At 44.8% G+C, this 23,725-nt stretch overlaps 1 protein-coding gene across 1 annotated transcript; it reads left to right on the top strand.

The window, feature by feature from the left end:
* The first annotated feature begins 497 nt into the window (after nucleotides 1-497).
* On the top strand, nucleotides 498-23,291 carry COG2 (component of oligomeric golgi complex 2). The gene is made up of 18 exons (XM_032964208.2): nucleotides 498-717; nucleotides 1,418-1,579; nucleotides 3,790-3,855; nucleotides 5,599-5,679; nucleotides 6,022-6,128; nucleotides 6,282-6,390; nucleotides 7,449-7,628; nucleotides 8,124-8,248; nucleotides 9,300-9,429; nucleotides 9,989-10,128; nucleotides 12,036-12,097; nucleotides 12,463-12,614; nucleotides 13,686-13,988; nucleotides 15,249-15,324; nucleotides 16,134-16,276; nucleotides 20,440-20,579; nucleotides 21,157-21,346; nucleotides 22,094-23,291. Exons 1-18 carry the CDS (start codon nucleotides 640-642, stop codon nucleotides 22,196-22,198), a joined length of 2,349 nt encoding a protein of 782 aa, XP_032820099.1. The 5' UTR covers nucleotides 498-639; the 3' UTR covers nucleotides 22,199-23,291.
* The last annotated feature ends 434 nt before the right edge of the window (nucleotides 23,292-23,725 follow it).

Below are 23,725 nucleotides of genomic sequence, written 5' to 3'. Positions count from 1 at the left end.
CTGCTCCAGCAACCAAAGCTTTGAGTGGTCAACCTTCATCTTCTTTGGTTCTTTCGGTAAAGTCACGTAGAAACGTCTTGAGAATTTTATTGTGTTATTTTATTAATTTATTCTCATTCTACGTGACTTTACCGAAAGAACCAAAGAAGATGAATCCTTGCAGTCACGAAAGCTTCAAATCGAAATTTGGTCAACCTTCACTCAGCGGGTAGGTCGCTCATTGGCTTCTGATGCCCTCACGGTCTGGAACATTCCCCCCGCCCCTGCCACTCGCGCCGCAACTCCCTGCCACTGTTTCAAGTCCAGGCTCATCTTTCCTTTCGCATTGACCGACTCTCTTCCTCTCTTGAGATTCATTTGCCACGTCCATAAATTGTCGCCCATTTCTAGGCGCCAACGTCACACGCCGCTTTCCCTCGTCGCGATGACGTCACGGCCCATCTCTGTGTGCCGCGATGACGCCACTCCGTCGCGTGCCGCGATGACGTCGCTCCGCTGGCGGCGAGTGCCCCACGTGACGGTGACGTCACGGCTGTCTACGTTGCAGGTGCCGCGCCGCGATGGCGCCGCGAGTCCCGGGCGCCGCGCGCGTTTCGCGGTAGCGACAGCGACTCTCGACCCCACGCCGCCTCGAGCGACATGGCCTCGGAGCCCAGGGGCGTCCTGCTGCCGGGCAGCGGCAGCAGCTTGTGCTTCGACAGGGAGCAGTTCATGAAAGTAAGCGTGCATGTCACATTTGTTTCTGACGCAGGGTCGGGGAAGAAGTCGGGTCGTAGCGGTGGTGGGTGGGTGGGGGGCAGGTTCTGCCCTCCACTTTCCCCGAGATCTCGCCTCGTTGTCCGTAGTGAAACTAAGCAAGGCCCAGGTTGTGGCCCGGCAGCAGGCCTGAGAGGCGAGAACACACGGGAGAGACGGGCGAGAAGACAGAGGCTCGTGGAGCACGCTGCTGAGGCGCGCAGCACGGCTGCTATGGCAGCTGTGTGTGGTGCCACATGCGATAGATTAGAGTTCCCCTGTTGGAATATGTAGACGTGTCGGTGTCTTGTATCTAATATTCCTCGCCTACGTGTCAAGCTGAGAACTTTGCGATATACGCGGTCGTTGGGCTGGGCTCTCAGCCGGGAAACGTCCCGTAGGGGGACGAGCTACTGACACGCAGATCTGCCCGTAAAATCAGTTCTACATGCGCCACTCTGTCCCTAGCAACGCAGGCTCAGACAAGGGGGACACTTTGACTTGGCGGACGCGCTGAAGAATCGTGTGGGTTGTCTTTAAGTGTACGACGTGAATTACTTTCTTGACACGTCACCTCCGTATCAGCTGTAATGCAGGCAAATATCAAGCCAGCCTTGTGGTTTGTGTTATTTGCATTTAGCAGAACGTATGACGTTAAAACGTTTCGTGAAACATTCCACAGGACGGATTTGATGTGGACAGCTTCGTGGCAGAATGCAAGAAGCACGTGCAGCTGGAGGTGCTGCGCGAGGACCTGGAGGTGTATTACAAACTTCTCAAGAGCTCCATGGTGGAGCTCATCAACAAAGATTACGCGGACTTCGTCAACCTCTCATCCAACTTGGTACGCGGGCCCATCACATGGTTACTTACTTCCTGCCAGCCTCCATCAGTCGAGTCGACTTGCACTTCATTGTCTTGGCTGGCAGGGTGGCCATGGTGTTCGGTTTTTTTTTTACTACATCGCCGGCTTTGTTTGGTCAATGATATTGCATAGCAAACAGGATATGGTGGCACAGCAAACAGATGGCACTGATCCTGCCACCCCCACCTCGCAAGCCACCCACATCCTTTTGCCTTCCACGACTTACCCCCTGCCCTCGAAAGCCCGTATGGGTATGCTATTGAATGCTGCATGCAAGCCGTGTGTCTAATTACAATTAATAATTTTCCAAAGCCGTCATCTATCGACGGCTGAATAAAGTACTACCATCGGCTTTTCTCATTGCCTTGTGAATCCATGATCTATCTCTTGCACATCACCTGATTGAATCACTCCGTTTGAAGTGGTCTGTTTAGCCCTATCAACTATTTTGCCTGCCAATCTCTCACCATTCACTTCTGTTTGCAATCATCGCAAAGAGTTGAGTGCTGCCCCAACGCATATTTATTAAGAGTTATTACGTCTTTAATTTGGAATAACAGCTTCTCTGATCAACGTGTTTCATTTTCTGTCGGTGTAATTCCCAGCATGCATTTCTGCACTATTCTTGAGTACTTTTCACCATTTGTTCAATTCTATACACATGTCATTGCAGATAATATGCAATGTCCCCTCCCGCCCGCCCCGCTCTCAATCTCTCCTACTCTTCACCGTTTCCCCCTTGTGCACAATCCCGTTTCCGCACCTTTTCCCTACTCGCCCCCTTGCACCGGAACACACTTCCCCTCCACATGAAGCAAGAAGCACCCTCCCTGCCTAGTTTCTGCTCCTCCCTCAAGACCCCCACCTCTTCTCCCTGGCCCATCCTTCCCTCCATCCCTAGGTACCCCTGTAATTCCCGTTCCCACTAACTTCCCTCCTCATCCCTATACTCCTCTCTTTCCCCTCCTCTCACATGCCACCATATCACCTTTAGCTAACCTGATTGTACCATTTACAACCCTTGTAGAGTGCCTTGGATATAGGGCGCTCTGTAAATGTAGATGATTGAAAGCGTTCTTATTTATGAACATTGATCTCTATTGTAAAAAAATAATTTTACAAAAGCACTCTAACCTACTTTCATCTGCCTATTTCATGGTTTTCCTCAGTCCATGTAATAATTTTATATTTACATATTCTACTTTCTTTTCCAGTGGTGTCTTTTTTCCTTCACCAAACTAGTACAGTACATTCTAGTACAGTACATTCTAGATTTAGTACAGTATATGATTTTTCACCTCTTTAGTCCAACTTTTCAGGGATAAGGATGCATCAAAGCTGTGATTGACAAACCACCACAACACCATCAAAGTGTGTCTTTAATAACATACCAAACATAACGTGTAATGGCAAGTACATGGGGGGAAATGACTTCATATTTAATGTATGCAGTTATATAGCATAATTCATAATAAAGGTTTTTGTTGGGTTAGATCGCGTTTTTTATAAATGTGTCGTAAACCTCCACCACCCGACGGCCAAACAGTAAAAAATGTGTCACGTTTACAAAAGAAATATAGTTCACTACTTTAGCCCACCGGTGTGTTGAAGAGTGAATCAACATCATTTAAAATTTGAGTACGACGTTTCGCTGGTAATTACATCCAGCTTCATCGGGCAATTTGCCAGAATGGTGGGGCCCTCCACTTGCTCCCGGTCTTAAATAGAGCAGCAGCAGGGTGATGTCATCATTTAATTCATTCACGTGCAGTGATTTGACGCGGGCAGGGTATTGTAATTATATAATAGATTGGTAATCATTCAATTGTTATTCGTTGGTATTTGTTTCCCTATAAGAAATTGTCATTGTATTATATATTTTATTTAATAATACGCTTCCAGGCCGCACTAAGCCTGTAGCTGTCAGAGCGATTAAACTTATTTATATTTCTCTCAATTTCAATGGATTTTCTAATTAGTCTTGGCTAATAATAATTAGTTATATATCAACAAAAGTTACACAAGTTACAAGCATTTGTGAAATTGAAGTGCAAATTGCAGCAGTGACTTATGGTTATGGGATATAAGTATAAATTATAACACAATTTCGTTGTCATGTTACTGCAGTTTCCATGTTTTTATTGTGTTTATCTGTAACGCTTTCATATGTAATTACGTTTTTCTATCAGGTTGGAATGGACAAATCATTAAATCAGCTTCGAGTACCCCTGGGGCAGCTGAGAGAGGAAGTCCTGGTAATATTTTTTGTCTCCACATTAGCTCTGCCTCCCTCCAAGGATAATGCACATTAAGTTGTTTTATGATTTTACTTATTATGACATGTATATTATAAACTAGCTTGTTTGCACGTCCTAGGACGGAAGCTGTAATATTTACGAAAAAAATTGAGCAAAGTATAAATTTTATCTTGTGTTAATTTAATGTCAGTGAATCTTGCACGAAAGTAAGTCATCAAACACTTCACTGCATTTTACTGTAGCACTGTATTAATGGCAGTGATTGGTCCACACCAGAGACAACTTTCTGTCTCTGGTGTGGACCAATCAGTTTCAAAGACGATGCATATATAATCAGTGTGTTTTTTGTTTGCATTCTGACCACAAGTATTGTGGTTAATGCAGACATGATTCCTTGTAAAAGGTTTCAGTTTGGTGTTTTAACATCTTAACACCTGTTTTGTTGCCAGAAAAAAGGGGAAACCTATTATCAAATCCACTTTGTTGCTGTGCAGAATAATTTACTAGATTAACTTTCAATAAAGAAACGTTAAACTTAAAGCAAATTTGCGAAAAAAATTACTTCCACTCGACCTTCTGCGCGAGTGTAAAAATCCACCCACTCATGAATATTAATGACGGGGGGGGGTGCAGCATGTGGAGTGACGTCAACAGGCATTCTTGGCTCAGAGTCGTAATGCTTTAGCAAATTTCTGCATATATTTATGAAGGTTTGGGTTTATTATTGCACTGTTTTATCATTTTTTACTGGTTTTATGAAATGGAATGGAATGAAATACACATTATAGAAGAGCTGTCAGGAGATATCCTCTGTCGAAGGCTATTAAAAGTTGAATTAGAAGATAATTTGAAAATTAGGTTGAAGAAATAAATAAACAAATCAAGATCATATTCATAACATAGTTATAATAACACATGGATGTGAACCACAGGAAATCATAGACAATTGTACAAATAAAAGAAGGCTGCAAAATATGACAGGTGGCATTATCAAAAAGGTAACCATTGGTTGAAAAAGGCCTTTGAATGTTAAGGTAGAAAATGAACAGTCTCTCGGAACGTTAAATTATCAAATTTACACCCTAGGTTGCCAGTAGCTTTCAAGAAAGCAATAGTTAAGGCATGCATCATTGATTTTGGTTAAAAAAGGCTTTCACATTAACAGGTCCTCTTGATTCAAAAGGCATTGTTTAAGAAGCGGTCTGTTAAATTCACTTTAAGTATACAAAGAGAGATGCAATGCTGGTTAATGTTGACAAAGCAAGGGAAGCAAGACTGAGATGGTATGGCCATGAGGTGCGGAGTGAGAAAGGAAACGTCATGCAGGAAGGAGAGGAAGATGCAAGGATAACGTGAATAGGGAAATGCAAGTAGCTGGGTGACGAGGGAAGCCTTCCACAGACAAGTGGGAGGGGGGAGACTGGGCAGCCAGCCCGATAGCAATGTGAGAACAGCGGCTATAGGAAGGAAAGAGAGATGCATTATGGGAATCACATTGAGAGACCTGAAAGAGGAATACATGGATCAACACCACAACATTAACTTACAGTTTGCAGAATCTTAAGTTTGTAAAGCACACGTGGCAAATTTAGTTCTGTTGTGGACAAATAAACATCAGTTCTCTCGTAGGCTGCTGAAAGGCTGAGAGTCGATTTGTGTTTTTTCCGCTCATTGTTAAGAAATAATGTTTCATTAAACATGTATTGGTACATAAGGTAAATCATGTTTTCTTTGCTGTAGTGTGTGAGGTCTGCACTAAACGAAGTCATTCAAGCCTTTGATGACAGGCTGGCCAAGAGGACAGATATTCGTAAGAAAAAGGTGAGGTGCTAACAAACCAACCAAAATATTACCCTGAATAGGGTTGTATATATGTTATATTGTTATTTCTGTATTCTCTGGATTAAAAGGTGCATATTTTCCCTCTGCATATAAAGCGAAATCTGTGAGTGTGCCTTATAATTTAGTAGGTGTGTGTGCATACAGATTTATATACATTTCATGGCACCAGGGACAAGTTTGGTGCTGTATTAATCATCGCACACCTAATTTTTCACGTCTTTCACTAAAGGACCTTTCACATTCTTCATGACTTCAAATCACTGAGGTGGTTACTGCTGGATTGCTAAATTGTGCTAAGTGTGCATTGTCTTCATATCCCAGGCTTGCCTGCAGAGGTTAATGCACGTGATCCGCTCAGTGGAAAAAATAGAGAAAATCCTTCAAACGCAAGGCTCCAGGGACGGCCTTTCTGCTTCTGACACCAACAGGTATCCTATGGTGATACCACCACCACCACCACCACGCACTTGCCCGCACGCCAGCCAGGCAGCGAACATTTTTTCTATATGGTGTAAAATGTTGAGCTTAAAATGCGACTCAATATTAGGTGTTTGTGTTTTTTGTATCCTTGTTTCCAATAGCGTTCCACTGGCTGGGCAGACCCTGGAAAGAATCGCCACCGAGTTTAACCAGCTGCAGTTTTACGCTGTTCAGAGCAAAGGCATGCCCCTACTGGACAATATCCGCCCGGTAAGAATGAGCGCACAACTGACAAGGTCCTCGACAATCAAGAGCAGCGTCAGAGTTGGTAGAGAGCTGTTAATCCTCTTTAAAATCTTTGCACATATGGTCAACTATATGGGCAGTTCCATTCATTGGGGAAACCCAGAACATGTTTCTAAATTGTCCTAATAATACAAACGGGTTGCAATTGTTAACATCATTATCTGTAGTTTTAGAAAATATATCTGAAATATGTCGGCATCGCAGCACAGATGAAACAGTTTAAGTGTAAGTCCAATGCCGTGATATTTTGTGACCATTTCCCCTTAATCAAGAAAGGTGGACACATACTATTCCGAAGTAAAACACGACTTTGTAATTATACTGATGACCTAAATCTTTTAAGTATCTGACTTGTATCTCTGACAACATGGAACTGCCCACGCGTTCTGTATGTCTTCATATTAGTGTGATACATGGTGTCCAAACATGTTGAACCTCAATCCACATGTTGCTGGAAACTTCTTTGCATGGATATGTGGCAGTAAATATTATGTCAGGAAACTAGTGTTGAATTAGGTCCGTTATTTATATTGTGTGTGTGAGAAGTTAGGCCGTGCAATTATTTCATGGCATTAACAAACCATAGAGCCAGTTTCGTTGCGTAGCTTCACTCATCAGTGACAATGGTGCCCCCATACAAAGACCCAGCTGATACGTGTAACATGTGACAGGTGCGATATGTACTCCCCACACACTGCGTACCAGCATGTGCCGCCTGCGTGTGCCCACGTGTTGGTATGTAGTGTAGGGAGCGGTAGCGTAGCGGCCAGTGTGCTGCTCAACTAATCCGGTGACCCAAGTTCAATTCCCGCTCACGGCCAACACCATTGATGATTATCTGAACCGGTCCTGGGCTTCCTCTAGGTCGACTCAGCCTCAAATGAGTACCTGGCACGGTGTGTAAAAATATTTCCACTTTGGAGATAAAGGAGGCCGGGCGTAGTCTTGGCCACCCACTCCCTTTTGTGCCGTGCCGGCTTTCATAGTATGTTTAGGCTATATGGGGGATCTTTATCTTTCAGCGCATCGCGGGCATCACGGCCACGCTGCAGCACTCACTGGAGGGGCTGCTGCTGGAGGGGCTGCAGGCGGGCGACGGTGGCGTAGTGCGGCAGTGCCTGCGCACGTACGCCACCATCGACAAGACACGTGACGCAGAGGCTCTCGTCTCGCAGATCCTCGTCAGGCCGTTTGTTGAGGAGGTAGACCGCGCACAGCCACCACCGTGACGGGGAGTCAGATGGGTGTTGCATTAGGAACAGTTAAGGTGGACGAGCACAATTGAAATCGTGATCATCATGGGGCAGTGATATGGCCCAGCAGTAGCACAATAACAGCTGTTGCAGAGGTTCACGGTTAAAAGCCAGGAGGTGGGCCTGGTTAAAACTAATTCGTACCATAGATGTGCATTTTATGTTTCACAGTGGATACTAAAGATCACTTGACGGAATTTGAATAATAGGGCATTGTGTATAGGAGTTATGGTCCAATGAACAAAATTTGAAAAATAACTTGGAAATTACTTTATTGGGAAACACAGCAAAATTTTAGTTTGGGTGAGTGATAACTTTTATACCAGAATTCCTGCATTTATGATGTCCCATGTTATCACTGTGTAACGATGACTTTGGCGGTACATCTTAAAACTAATGCGGTGTCATGTGCTGCTGCTACTGCCGCCGCTGCTGTTCTTACAGGTCGTCTCAGAACAGTACGTACAGAGCCACCCCCAGGGTCTCAAGGGCATGTACAGCAAGCTGCTAGAGTTTGTACCACACCACTGTCGTCTGCTCAAGGAAGTCACAATGGGAACACTTGTCAGGTACACCTACTATAGACGTTCTATTTAATTCGGTACTACCTGGCCAGGTGGCTCAGCAGTAGAGCAAGCGGCCCGCAACCAGGAAGTTTCAATTTCATGTCTTGGTTGAGGGTTGACTCTGGGGTCGATAAAGCGAGTACCACTGGGGAAATGAACAGTGAGGTAGTCCTACGGGTATACTGACTTCTGCCCTCGGGACATGGAACTTCCACCACTGGCTCAGTCTTGTTAACAGGAGATGGGGCACCACTGGCTCAAGGCTCATTTGAGCATGAGATCCCTTTGACTCATTTTTGAGTGCCAGTAGCTTTAGTTAAATGTTATTTAGTCCAGCATGGTGAACCGTTTTACTGTTCAATTGCAAGAACTTATCAGTTGGGCATCACCTATGATGAGTTGTCTAATCAGTTTTTTTGTGCCAGTTAAAAGGGTAAAACCTATTCCTATATCTTGTTTCTGGCAAAGGAGGTCTCATAATGTTAATGCTCACCCCGAGCCCTCAATACTCTGATAGTGCGCTGTTTTTGAGTTGTACGCCTTTTGGCGTCTTCTGGTCCCACACCAATGGAGACTAGGCTCTAAGAAAAGCTGTCTCGGGTGTGGACCAATCAAATTCAAGGACAGTGCATATTATTATCAGAGTTGTCTTTTTTGTTTGCATTTTGACTGCTTGTGTTGTGGTCATTGCAAACATGATGCCTTGAATAAAGGTGTCAGTTTTTGTGCCAGTTAAAAGGGTAAAACCTATTCCTATTTGTCTAATCAGATTATAGAGCAGTTGTATTGCTCATTTGCTGTTCATCATAGAATGAACAGTCAATAATGTCTGTACATGTGTTTGGAGTCGGGTGTGAGGTTACTTGAATCCTTTTTTATCAGCAATTGCACAATTTTTGTATTAAAAGGAACTTTGTTATTAAACTCGCAAAGAGGTGGCAGTGAAATGATGAAGAGTGCAATACCTCGTTCATCATGCCTAGTCTCGACACTGGTTAAGTGGAAACTGCCGTGGTTGCGTGGATATAAACTGACGTGAGTCTGTTGCGTGCAGCGGGGAGAGAACGGAGGTTGTGCATGGCTACGACTTCCCTGTGAACTCCGTGTGGCCTGAGATGGTGCGGTGTTTGGAGCAACGTCTCTCTTCCATCTTCAATGCGGGGAATCCCGATGTCTTCCACGAGGTGGGCCTATTCACCCTTCATTCGCATCTCAGAGTTACACTGACAGGATGCTGCCGTGGTGGAATGGTGAACGCACTGGACTTTGTAATCCAGAGGTTGGATGTTCGATCTCCCGGCACTGCAGTCAAAACTTTAGTGCAAGTTGCATAAATCCCTGTTCCTTTGCAGACCCAGCAGTTTAAACGGGCCCAACCACAGTCGATCGGCAGGTCCTGTGTGGTGGGGTAAATGTGGGGACTCGCCAGTGTGAAAGAGTAGGCAAAATACCCTCGAGGGGAGCCCTCTAGAGCTCCCTCTCGTGGCGAGGCCCTTCCACCAGCAGTGGTTGTGAGTAAGCAATTGCAGGGTTGCATCTTTACCACATCTTACTCAGTGTGATTGTATTCACGTAGAACTCAGAGATCCTGAGTAAAAATGTCTTTCAGGCATCGTGAGACTGTGAAGGATAGCGACATCCTTCACAGTCTTTGTCCAGCATTTGATAGATCTTGGCTGATGATGACGATGGAAAATTTTGTTTTGTTTTTACTCCCAACCACAATGCCCTTGCTGAAACCAGAAATACAACATGAGCATGGAGTTTGTGTCTGCCTTTGAGAGGCAGTGCGCATCCCAGGCCAGTGTGCGCCGGCTGCGTGCACACGCGGCCTACGAGAGCTTTTCAAACAAGTGGAGCCTGTCCGTGTTCTTTCAGATACGGTAAGTGTACCCCGCAGGATTCTGCCTCAGTGCTTAATTGAGGAGAAAATTACTTTGACTTTTATATGGTGCATTGGCATGAGCGTTTGTCGTTATGCCTTTCCAATGTGTACACCACAGTCCCTGATAGCAAATCACATTACCTAAAGAGTAACACTAATTTGTAAATCCCATGCATGTTATGCAAAACAATTCATCATGTGTATTGATTTTTCATCAATCTTTAAGTTTGGGATTCTAATTATTCAAATATTCCTAATAGATTTTTTTTGCCAAGGCCGTGTAATGATCTCGCCAAATCTGTGCTAAGAACACTTTACCACCCGACATAAAAACAAATTAAAAGCCACGAATACAAATCTGAAATGCACAAATGTTTATTGTTTTAGGTCGCTCACCGGTGAGTTTCAGAAAAATTCCCACAACCAAATTAAGTGATTAGGTGCAACGTTTTGTTTAACTTTGTCAACCATAATCAGGACAAGGTCCATGTGGGTTGCTGAGCTATCTTCAGTGCTATCTTACCTTGTCCATGGAATGTCTGTGGGTACACCACATGAAGGCTATCCCTATAAAGCCTACGAGAGACTCGAAGTGATCTCTGTCTGGGCGGTTGTGATTTTGGACGTATGTTTTAGACACGTTAAATATATGGGTAATCATTAGTATAATCATGAAGTATTTTTTTACTTAGGCATAGAATGTCAACCAATGAAGACTGTACTTCAGATATAAATAATGTGTCCACGTTTCTTTCAAAGGGAGAAATGCTCACACAATACCACGGTGTCGGACGCACTCATACGAACTGTGTCATTTGTGCTGGGATGGGGACGGTGCATTCATTTTAATATACGTGTCAATCCATTGACCAATTCCATCAGGCATATTTTCCAAAATTATCGGTAATTACCTTCAAAATGACACCATGCATATTATTAGGATGATCCTTAAATTTGTTTAAAATGTTCAAAGTGTGGTTGCTTATTTTTGCCCATCTTCTGGGTCCACTTCCTTGTACGACGTGATCTTGTGGTGGCTGCAAGATGTTCCATAAGACTTGTTGTACACTGCATGGCTCCACTGCAGGTGTATCACTCGGGCGCGGGGGGGGAAATAACTGAAAGTAACAAATAAAGCAGAGGAGGCTCATTTTCCTTTGTTTACCGTGAAGGGACAAGGCAAAGCATGAATAACATCCCATCATTCAGCACCATTACCATTGTGTGTGGGTTTCATGCACCACGATTGATGCACGTGCTGTCTATGGCCTGTAGGGCCTCGTGCTCGGCTGACAAATTTAGCTGTCATGTACAGATTTTTTTCCATAGCTTGCACATCTACACGCTTGGTCTTGCCTGTTTTAGAGAAGGTGTATGTAATCGCTTGTTGTAGGTGGATTATATTTAAAGATGCAATTATCAGATTAAGTCATGTATAAATAGGACTTACTCCCACCAACATTTCCCTTTGACACATGCCCCTATGTACAAACTTTAACTGTAATGAAGGAAAATACATCGTTAATGTTGTGATCAAATGATAGTAATATAATGTTTGTCACGATCGATCCACTGTTTTTTTGTGTTTAGTTTGTTTTCCTTCCCCCGCACCTCCGATTAGCACGGTTGGCTACGTACGGTACTAAATAAGTTCAATAGATATACGTAACAATCCACCCAGCACCCGCACACGAGCTGATTCCCCGCTCCGCTTTGGTGGATGCTCTCTCTGACACTTTTTATCCCTCAGCTGCTACTCCATGATTATTGTTGACCATCGGCCCTCATCCCTTCTAGCATCATGTCCTGCCCAAGCCCACTTACGGCGATGGTTGGTGATGGGGAATGTACTGTTAGTGATGCTGACACAACCTTAGGGATTGGATTTTTGTTTCGGCTATACAGGTTCAAGGAATTGGTTGAAAACCTGGAGAGCGCGCTGCATTCAGGGCTCCAGCTGGCACCAGGTCAGTCGTCTCCACCTGATGTTACCCACACACAACACCACAAAGGTTTTACGGTGCATTCGGCTTGACCCTGTGTATCGCGAGGGTCATGCTTTTCGATGATGTATTTCTCAAGCTTCATACATTGTGCCGTTCTTTAATAGCTGCCTACGTTTGAATATTGGTAGAGCTCATGCTGTGCAGTATATACTGTGCTTTATTTTCTATTTAAACATTTGTACATAATTTTGCATGAAAAAACTGCATGCTTGCCTTTTTATGCATTAAAAATATGAATTACTTACAGCATTTAAATGTAATGCCTATTTGCACGCAACAATGTTGTTGCATGTAATAACCGGCTCTCTGCCGTGTCCCTTGTGTAGCTGACAGTGAGTTCCGGCTCCACGCTACCCACGGGCTGTGGATGTGTCTGCAGAGGTGCTGGGCCGACCCCGTGTACCTACCGCCCCTGGCTCATCGCTTTTGGAAGGTCACGCTGCAGATGCTGGCTCGCTATGCCATCTGGATGCAAGAGGTCAGAATGTGAGACCACGTGTGGGTCCTCAGAGTGTAGAGCAGAAATAAACCAAATCTGGCAATTTCACTTAGAAGTGGCATTTGTGACTTAAATTGTGTTTTTCATACTCTTTGGTTCTTTCGGTAAAGCCACGTAGGTGTCTATCTTACGTTTAGAATCCAGTAGCATCAGAGCGTCTCTCACATCAGGCCACAGCAATACTGCTGGAGTCTGAGCCAACACTAGGTGGCGATCTGGAATGTGCCGTCATGTATTGCGATGCTATTTATAGCATCGCAATACCAATAATTATTTCCAATAATTATTGGTAATATAATGCTAATTATAATTACATTATATTACCAATAATTATTGGTGATACTGCCGAGGGGAAGTGGTGAACAATCACAAAGGTTCATCTCATGTCTGGTTACATGTTTAATCTCATTAATTTAGTGAATAACTAAACCTATTGCTTAGTTTGTGTAGGCATTGGCATCCTGGTTTGATGATTGAGGGGCTGCCCTGGTTTCAAACAGAGTATTTTTGTGGTACAGGTTCTGACAGACATGAACCTTCTGCTAAAATGTGAGGTAGAAACACTCATTTTGGAAAACAATGACCATTGAAAAAACAACATAAAAACTTGAAAATGTACTTTGTGAAAAACCACCACAGATGTCAATGGTACGAGTCCCTACTCAGTGCTCATGTTATTTACGTAAACGCCAAGTCCCCGTGAACACGCCACACATTCAGAATGACAGATGTGAATTGTCGATACGGGCGAGACAGTATATAATTGTAATCGTACTGTATTACAATATATCATTGTAATCGTACCGTATTACGGTACAACATCGTAATAGTACTGAATTACAGTATATCATTGCAATCGTACCGTATTACAGTATACACGTACCGCATTACGTATATCATTGTAATAGTACTCAATTACAGTATATAATTGTAATAATACTGAATTACAGTATATCATTGTAATACTACCGTATTACAGGTTTTCATTGTAACTCAGGTGGTGCGATACTTGATTGCCCCTCTGCATTATTCGCTGTGACTTTCATGCAGCTGCTGGAGCCTCCGGCCCCCAACCCGCACGACCATCCACCACGGGAGGGTGGAGGGCTCAAGCCGTCGCAGTCCACCCCCGGGTTTGGCTCCATGCTTCAGCAGCATCAACATCAGCACGAGCCTCACGGTGCGGTCAACGCCTACGGTGGCGCGGGGGTGAAGCGGTCGCCCTCGGTGCAGATCCTGGGTGGCGAGGAGAATCACACGGGCAGGACCGCCTCTGATGTGTCGAGCTCCAAAGCCCCGTCATGTGGCCAGCTGGCATCAGTCGTTGGTGATAGTGACAGGATACAGAAAAAGGTACGTCAGATGTTGATATGTTTTCGTAAAAGAAATTAGTCCATACTTTGTGTGTAGCTATGTTTTGTATTGTACAGGATTTGTTTATATATTTGAAAGCTAAATAAAAATTAGCGTTTGGTAGGTTTTGTGGGTGGCACAGTGAGTGGTTTGTGCACTGCACTCTGATTAGTTCAATCCCCAGCCACGGCTAACGTCGGTGGCGAGTGATATCTGAACCAGTTCCGCACCTCTCCCTTCACCAGCGCGCACACCGAGCAGCATTGTGTAGAATGGTCACACACCCACTCACACAGCATCAGTGGTTACACACCCACTCACACAGCATCAGTGGTTACACACCTACAGCGGTTACACACCCACAGCGGTTACACACCCACATTCGGTTACACACCCATTTACACCCCACAGTGATCACACACCCACTCATGCAACTACAATAGTCAAACACCCACTCGGCCCACGTGACATGGCTGGACAAAGTGGCTGTAAATTGAAATAGAGGGTTTTTCATACAAAGGTCAAGACGTCATCACGGGCAATGCTGATGTTCCCACACCCCACCATCACACCTTTCCATTTGTTAGACCTCTCTGCTATGGCTCAGTGGACACACCCAACCACCACAATGATTGAAACTTACAAATGTTTGAATTGTAAGCTAATATCGTAGGGAATTGAAATTGGATGCACGCAATAGGGCAGGGAATATGTGTGTTGATATAGGGTCTCTTGAATAGTTTTACCTCCACAAATACTTTTAAACTATGAATAGCCTAGAATGAGTGCAGTTAATTTGGGTGCGTCATCACAATGGTAATCTCCTGAAAGTGATATCTTACACTGAGAATAGTTTGACTGTGTAGTATTACATCATATTGAATACTACGGTGTGATGTAACTTGCCTGCCAAGACATTAGCATATTGATCATACACCCAACCAGTGATGCATCATACTTTTAAAGTGTGAATCAACCGTATTCACGTTGGCTGTTATCATTTATAACATCCATTAATACGCCATGGAAAGTGTGCAGCCTAGTAATGGTCTGCTAGTAAGTACTATGAGCATACAATGGGAAATCTGTTGTTTGGTTACCAATGTAAAATATTGACGTTGACAACACCGAAACCTGATGGGATAAAAAAAAATTAGTTTGAGCAGAGTAGCTTTGTTTTATAAAGTCATGTGTAATGCAATTATGATGTCGTGCTACATTATATGGGCCCCTTGTGAAACATGCCTTTTTCTTTTTCAGCTTGAAGACTTTTTGCAGACCGTGATCAAGCCCCGGTTGGACCTCTTGGGGTTCAAAAACTATGACAGCCTCTCCGGTGGGCTCCATTGCTCCGGCACGCACAATACCGCACTCACAGGACCTCGCGTGGGTGGAGGGTGCTGCTGATGGGAGACGTGCATGAGAACGGGGCTTAAATCTTGACTTAAAGCTTTCGTGACTGCAGGAATTCATACTCGTTTTGTCTTTCACTAAAGTCACGTAGATAGTAAAATGAAACGTCGTGATTTATTTTTATTTTTCTATCTACGTGACTTTACCGAAAGACCTGAAGCGTAAGAACAGGGCTTCTCCTCTTAGTGTGGTCCATGTCTACACACTTTTAGGTGCCGCCATGCTAGTGCTCATGAAAGTACTGATGCTGTGCACTCTAACATGTGACTTTATTTGCCTCGTCTACCACGTAACCACAATCACCACTCGGGCAGGGCTGCGTGTTTGCACAGTGGTTGGCGCGCCCTGCACTATAAATCCGGTGACCTCGGTTTGATTGCCAGGCACGGCTTACGTCGATGGCGAGTGATCCCGGAGAGCCCTCCAGCAAAACTGCGAAAACCTACACAGTTGTAAATGGTACATTTAAAAATAAAATCACTGCAGCTTGTTCTGCTGAAATTATTTCCTTTCAGTTAAACAGAAAGAAAATCAGTATTAATTGAAAACATTGTTTTAAACATAGGAATAAAATAGTTTGCAACATTTGTGAAAGTTACCGTAGTCGTGATCGTCTCGTGGAATGCGCCTCAGATCGTGACCCCCTCGGCTCCCGTCACTTTGCAGTGGCACGCGCAAGGTGCCCCCGCACTGCGGCGTCACGTGATGACGGTGTGCTTTCCTCCGCTGTAGGCGCGCTGGCGGAGTCGCGAGCGGCCCTGGAGGGGGCCGTACCGGCATGCGGCACGCGCATCACGGGGGAGCTCGCCGAGCTGTGCTCGGGCTGCCTGCGTGGTGCCCAGGAGGTGCCGCGGCTCTACCGCCGCACCAACAAGGCGAGCAGGCGCGCCGCACGCACCACGGCGCCCCGCACGCACCACGGCGCCCCGCACTCACCACAGCACCCTACCCTCCACGCACCCCTTCGCCGCTCCTTAACAGGGCCTGTGTGGGATTTGTATGAGAGCTGCAGGCAACCAAATAGCCTTGTAGGAATTGTTTGGTCACAATTAAAATAACACGGTGCAATGTAATTTGAAAGGTGTCCTATAGCAGACTGCTCGGGGCCTTGAGTTGGCAATGCATTCTGCATGGCATGACCCTTTGTCAGCCCACTGCTGGGTGAAGACCTCTCTCTCCATGGCATGTTCCTTGTGGGGGTGGTAAACTTGCGAGTGTCTTGCTGCTCAAACGAGCACGAGATGCATTGCTCGTGTCCATCGACGATTCTCAGCCGGTGGTGGAAATTCCATGTTCCTATTACAAGGGCCAAACTCTCTCAATAGGCTATATACTGGTAACTTGCTTCAAAATATGTGGACCCACAGCAACAACTAAGTGATGCTTGCATATCCAAAGCACTGTATCAGGTCGCCTAGATAGTTATTATTAGTCTTAAATGGGATTGACAGAAAGTGTTGTAAATTATTAATAATATTCTCAATGTTGAATGCGCACAGTATTCACGCTCAAAGAGAGAGAACGACTCGGAGAAAACCACAGACAAGCAGGAAGGCAGCCGCTCAGTGAGCCGGGGCCAACAATTACCCGAGCTCTGCAGTCCTCTGTATATTAAGGTGTTAGCGGCCAATTAATGTGGAGTATCCTCCGAGCTGGATATCAGAACTTGTTTGTTGGCGGCTGAAGATCAAAAATGTGTACTTACTTGCACAGCCTTGTGTCTGGGAAGTTATGAATGTCTGGCAGTTCCAAGAATGAGTCTGAGACGTCGACCAAGCTTGTATTTTTTTTTACAGAAATCAGTGAAAATGTAACACAACATAGGAGGCTGAATTTATTAGGAGTGTTCTTTACAACCTTTTTGTTTATGCCAAAGCGTACAATATATTCAGAGATAAGCCGAGCTTTGACCATAGTCCAGAATGCAGTGGTGAAGAAGTTTATGGTCGTGCATTCCCAGCTACATGACTCGTGGCTTATTATGATGGGTGTAGTTGTTGACGGGTGTAGTTGTTGACGGGTGTACTTGTTGACGGGTGTAGTTGTTGACGGGTGTACTTGTTGACGGGTGTACTTGTTGACGCACCTTTTGCTGCTTAGAGTTCAAGGAGATTCTTGTAAATGGAGAAATTGAATCTCAGAAGATGATATCAGAATTCAGTGCTTTATGGCAAATGCACTGAGCACGGAGCCAGGTGATTCCCCTTTATTACCGTGGGCTATGTAGACGTCAATGTACACATCAGGGGAAGCTATCCTGAGGCTAGACTGCAGACATTTAAGAAAACGATACCTTACCCTGGAACTATATCCCTTTCTCAAATATTATCTCAAAAAGTGGGTTCGAATCTTTCTGTTAATTTGGAAGCATCGCAGCTGACATCTACTGAGGTATTATTCAGGGCTGCGTTATCTCAGATTGAATGGACGTGGCACTTTAGGCGGCAGGGTAGATTATGGTAACACTTGTGCCTCACAGAAAGAAGGGCGTGGGTTTGATTCCTGACTCGGAAGCTTTTATGTGTGGATTTTGTATGTTCTCTTCTGCACGGGTCCTCCATGTTCTCCGTCTCCTCCAATAGCTAACACATATATATGCAGTGTAACCCGTATTGGACAAACATTCCAGTGCTAAAAATCACCTGCAAATTACTCAATTGGGATGACTGATTGAGTACTGCCTCCTACTGCAAAAACATGACAGAACCCTCCCCATCGAGAGGCTTGGGACTCCATGAGGTATTCTTGGGTTAACAAGCATAATAATTATACCTCCGATTAGCACGGTTGTCTATGCACGGTGCTAAAGAAGTTCAACATACACATGTATCACTGATTGTGAGACTTGAGTTCTCTTCAACTGGAAGTTGCTGATGATATGTCAACGCCTACTGTGAACCTAATCACCATAAGTAATCCAGAATGAGAATGGTAAAAGTGGTGACTTTAGATTTGGCCGAAAACTGGAATCTAGTGGAAAACAGGTTGGTGATGAGTGCCAGAGTTTATCAGCATGGCTATACAGGATGAGGCAAAAGCACTTTGCGGCAGTTGGTCAGTAAGCAAGCGCAACTTTCATGGTGAGAGGAAGGCCGGTGGGAAAGGGGACTGCGATAGGCATAGATGGCTTGGGGATGCATGCATCCAGCAGTGGCTTGGTCATGGCTGATAAGGAGAACTTTGTTTGATTTTAGTCCCTAACGTGGCAGTTGTTCAATGTGCAGCCTTTAATCAAGGAGGAAGTGGCCATGTAGAGGTTACAGCACTGCTGTGATCCTGGCGACCTGGGATTATTGGTTATGGCTAACATCAGCTTTGAGTAATATCTGAGCCCTCCGCCCTTTACCAGAGGGCTGGGAGGCGAAGTAAGTAGTAGTACGATCGTAATGGAGAAGGGCAAAGATCCCTCGTATAGCTGTAAGACTCTTTGAGCAAGCGCTGTTAGCGAGCACCTATGAAGGTCGGCACGGCATATTAGGGGGTGGGTAGTCAGCAGGACGCCCGGCCGCTTTTGTCTCCCGAGTGACGATGTTTACACATCGCATTTGAGGCTAAGTCTACATAGGGGAGGCTCAGGACTGGTTCGGATAATTGTCACTGGCGTTGGTTGTGAGCAGGAATCGAACTCGGGTTGCCGGGTTTGTAGCGTTGCACGCGAACTGCTGAACCACCGCTCCCCAAAGGAGAACCCCACCCAAAACAAACAAAATATTCATGAGCCATCCCACACACATGGATCTCTTTATTATCCCTAAACCTTACATTCATGGTTAGTTGTATGTTTTTATCACCTTCGGGATGTCACAGAACCCTCCATTACAGCTGCAATGTCTACAGCCCTGTACTGGGCCATCACTTCTCAGTCTGTTTTTAACAGCAACAAAACTTGAAATGTACGTTAGACAGTCACTGTTTTGGTATTTACAATAGCAGAGCGGCTTTAGTTTTAGGATTGTCTTCCAATATAGATTGCACAATATTGAACAAATCCTTTCTGATGCCCATATGGAACTATCTGATACACATTTAAATGACCTTAACCGTGCTATGCGAGGAAGCAAAATACAATTAAGGCTGTGTGTTTATAGAAACCCCATTCACGCATGAATTACCATAAGTTCCTAAATAGGGGCGGATGTTGCAATGATGAGCACACTCAAGTTCTGAAAAATAAGAATAGGTGTTTACCCTTTCTGGCAATAAACCAGGTGTTAAGATGTTCAAACACCAAATGGATACCTTTTGCAAGGAACCAAGTCACTGCATTAACCACACACAGTGCTTATGGTGAACATGCAAACAAAAGCGCTTTGATAAAATATGCATTGTCTTCTAAACTGATTGGCCTACACCAGAGACCGTCTTCTTCATGGCATAGTCTCACATGGCATAGTCTCACCATTGTCAGACCAGAGAACAAAGACAATGCGCGTGTCATAGCATTTCCAGCTCTGGGTGAGCACTGAAGTTCGCAGGTTCAATCTCCCGGCGCAGCGGTTGAAACGAAGGGCAGGTTTCTTAAGTACCCTGCCGGCCTCTGCCCCCGCAGCAGTTTAAAGGGGTGTCCCACAGTTGATCAGCAGGTTGTGTCCGGTGGAGTAGTGTGGGTAGTCTGTGTGGGCGAGTCAACAAAGTTCCCTCGAGAGAGAGAGGCTCTGGAGAAAACAATTGTAGTGGTGCACCTTTACAGAACTGTTTGTGTGTGCACCGCAAATGCATGTGTTCTTGATAAGCTTGTGTGTGTACGGTTTGGGGAGTGATGGCATAGCGGTTAGCATGCTGGGCTACGAATCCGGCAAACCGAGTTCGAATCCCGTCCATAGCCAACACCAATGACGATTATTTTAACTGGCCCTGGGTCTCCCCTCGAGTACCTGGTGTGGTGTGTAAAACATTGCCACTAGGGAGACAAAGGCGGTCGGGCATGGTGCTGGCCTTCCACCCCCTCGAGTGCCATGCCGGCCTTCATAGGTGCTCACTATCTTGCGCCAACAGTCTGCTAAGGCTATATCGGAGTTCTGTGTCTGTCTCTTTGCAGGATGCCCCCAGCAGGCCCTCGCCCTACGTGGAGAATGCGCTCCGACCCTTGGAGCAGATGCTGAGCGAGCACACGGGCGCCGTGGAGCACGCTCGCCTGCACGCCTGGATCCTCGACTCGTTGCGGAAAAGCACGGAGAGGTGACACATCGAGAGCAATGCAGCGCGGACTCCCCCTACGTCTAGACGCGACGGGAGTTCCAAGACGCCGTACGGAAACAGTTGAAATTTTTATTTTATAGGCAGTTGGTCATATGCAGAGAATAAAAGTAAGGTCCTGAGCCTGGACTGGAACAATGAAGTAAGCCATCATTGTGTGGAATATATAATTGTTCAATGGAACTAGGTACTGTTTTGTAAGCGAGATACACGCATGTTTTAATTTGGGTCACATTCCAGAGGAAAGAGAAACAGACTCATCTGGACTAGTGGGTGATAAAATGTGTATAGGTGGAGATGGGATAGTTACCATTGTTACAGTTTTACATTCGATTTATCCTCGAATTATCTCATCTTGACCACCAATGGGGTTGCATTCAACTCTGATTGCATGGGAGCACAGCTTCATCATGGCCTTGGAGGCGCGCACCCTCCCTGCAGATGGGAGGGGACCGGTTTCAGAAGCCACCCAACGCCAGTAGTGCAGCCACACAAAGCCATCGTTACCACCTCACGCGTTAGAATGCATCGGTGTGTTTATTTGCCGCGATGCGCGCAGGTACCACGAGACGGTCTCCGATGTACTCACGTCCGTGCGCAAGATGGAAGAGAGCCTGAAGAGGCTGAAGCAGGCGAGAAAAACGGGGGTAGGGGTGACAGCGGCGGCAGCAACAAGCGGTACAGGGCTGACGGACGATGACAAAATCCGGTTACAGCTCTACCTGGATACGCAGGCCTTCCGCCAGCAGGTAACGGCGGAAGGACAGGGAAAGTCTCGTCAGCACGTAAATGTGACCGCGTCTTAAGACAACGCAGACAAACAGCGGGCCTTGTTTTTAACTCGGTGAATGTGTCGAAATTGTGTGTGTGACTTGTGAAATTAAAACATGTTGAAACCGTGGACAGCCATCGCAGGCATTTTTTATGTGAAGGGCACTTGATGCACGCACATCCACTTTTGTGCTGCACATGTATGCGTAGAGCTGCCCCTCGGCATAACAGCGTGATGGAGAGCATTCTGTCCTTTATAGAATAATCCCATTGAACCAGAACACACGTGTGCAGGGCAATCAAGGTATTCCACTTAGGCTTGCCGAGAATTAAGATTTATAGATAACAAGGTGGCTTTGGTCGTAGAGCATGGTCCAAGTCTCGCCTCTCTGCAGGGGAGTGTGGAGCATGAAGGGGGCAGGTCTATTGTGCCGAAGCAACAGCGTTGTCCCTGTTGTCTTGGTTGACATTGATTTGCCTGCGCATACCTGAAATATTTTATCCAGCACTCGGAGAGAATGTGTTCGCGTCGGTAACGATTCTATTTCACAATGACAAACAGATTTTGTGTTAGAACGTTCATGCTGAACGCAGTTGTGTTAAAAGTATGGTAACGGGATTTATAAAATGTTAATATGTACAAAAAAATTAGTAGAATGTAAATATTGATGATGTTTTCTCTCCTTCCCTTTGCCGACACGGCGTGTGTTTTTTTTTCATGGCAGATTGAGAAGCTTGGTGTTGAAGCATCGGAAATCCCAACACTCCATTCACTCATAGACACTGTACAAACAGCCAAAGCGCTCGTCACTACAGAAAGTATATCATGACCTTTTGTTTTGTTCTTAAGTGGCACTGGAGAATCATTCTCTGTTTATAAGTTACTGAAATAAAGACGGTACAAGTTACGGATATAGTGTGGATTTTTGTCAAAAAATGGGACATTGTACCACCAAGGGGGGGGGGGGGTATGGTGCTTTTTACAGGTGTAAAATAATTGTAAATTAAAAAATTGTGTAATACTGTATAGTTAGTATTGGTGATTGTTCTTATGGATTCTGAATTAAATTCTCCACTTTCTGGGTTTTAACCGAAGTGCGTGTGGACGTTGTGCTGTGCGAGTTGAAGCTTCGTGGCAGTGAAGGGAAATATGCTGAGAGTTGTGACAAGCAGAATTGACATTTATTTTGAACTTGATGCAATCATACAAAAATATCTAAGATTACAAACACGTGTATCAACTTACGGCAAATGTGCTTATATGCTGTTAAATGTTTTTTCGTGAGTGGTTTGGATTTAAGTGCGGGTTTATTCATTTGCTAGCATGATACCCACCACACCCACAGGCTGCGCCCCTGTGATCATTTCACTTGCTGCAGTGCTGTTAGCGACGACAATATTTAATGTCTCTTTCACTCAAACTTTGAGTGCCCTTATAACTGGTACACGCAGGTTCTGCGCAAGGGACCTCATGCTCATTGTGCTCCGTGATGTTTATTTAGGTGATAACAGCGCTCTGCGTATCCGATTCCTAATTGCTATTTGTACACTCGCGTTCGCGCCCCTCACCTGTACACAGCACTTATAAAAGTGCTGCGAAGGTTAACGTTGCTTTTAACTTCCTCTTTTAAATAACTGTGTTGAGGAATATACGATGTTGGCTAATCATGGCCGGCGTAATCTATAATTTGGCTTCTAAATAATGGATATATAATTTAGAGTAATTATTTTTTCAAACAAAAGATAGTTCTGTTTATAGCAATAGAATGGGTATGGGAATTAAGCATATACATGGTGGTATACAGTGTCTTCGACTACACATCCTTCCTATGCACTACAAAGTGAAAACGAAGCAGTTTTCCCTTTATTATGCATCTTTTTTGAAAATGCTCTTGTGACAATAAATCGCTTTACACGCTCAAACATTTAAAGTTTTTCGTGTAGATACTGACTTGGAAGAAAATAAGAATGCATTCCAGGGTGTGTTAACAAGCTTGCCGTTCGAACAGGGGGAAATCGTGTGAAGTTTAGACATTTCCTGTTATTTCACAGTTGGAATATTTTTACTACAAATAACGATCGTAGTTGGCACGTTCTCTAATATCACACCTCCGCTATAGAGTTGAATAGACAACTCATCAGGGAGAGGAAGGGGGGGGGGCAGATACTATGAACATATTTGACTTTGCAAAAGTACAAAAAAATCCGATTGCAAAGATGTTTATTATATTTTTAACCTGATGTCACCAATTTGGGACATCCGATGTTTGACATTGAAGTTGAGGTATTAGACACGACAACCTGAGAAAAAGGCACGACGCAAATATTCTGGCTTCTTTTAGAACGCAGAGTTTCCA

Source organism: Petromyzon marinus, chromosome 31 (genome assembly GCF_048934315.1).
Source record: "Petromyzon marinus isolate PM22_M1 ecotype Great Lakes invasive population chromosome 31, UKy_Petmar_22M1.pri1.0, whole genome shotgun sequence".
NCBI classification, from domain to species: Eukaryota; Metazoa; Chordata; class Hyperoartia; order Petromyzontiformes; family Petromyzontidae; genus Petromyzon; species Petromyzon marinus.
The sequence above is the reverse complement of the archived record's forward strand: the minus strand, read 5'-3'. Positions and strand labels throughout refer to the sequence as shown.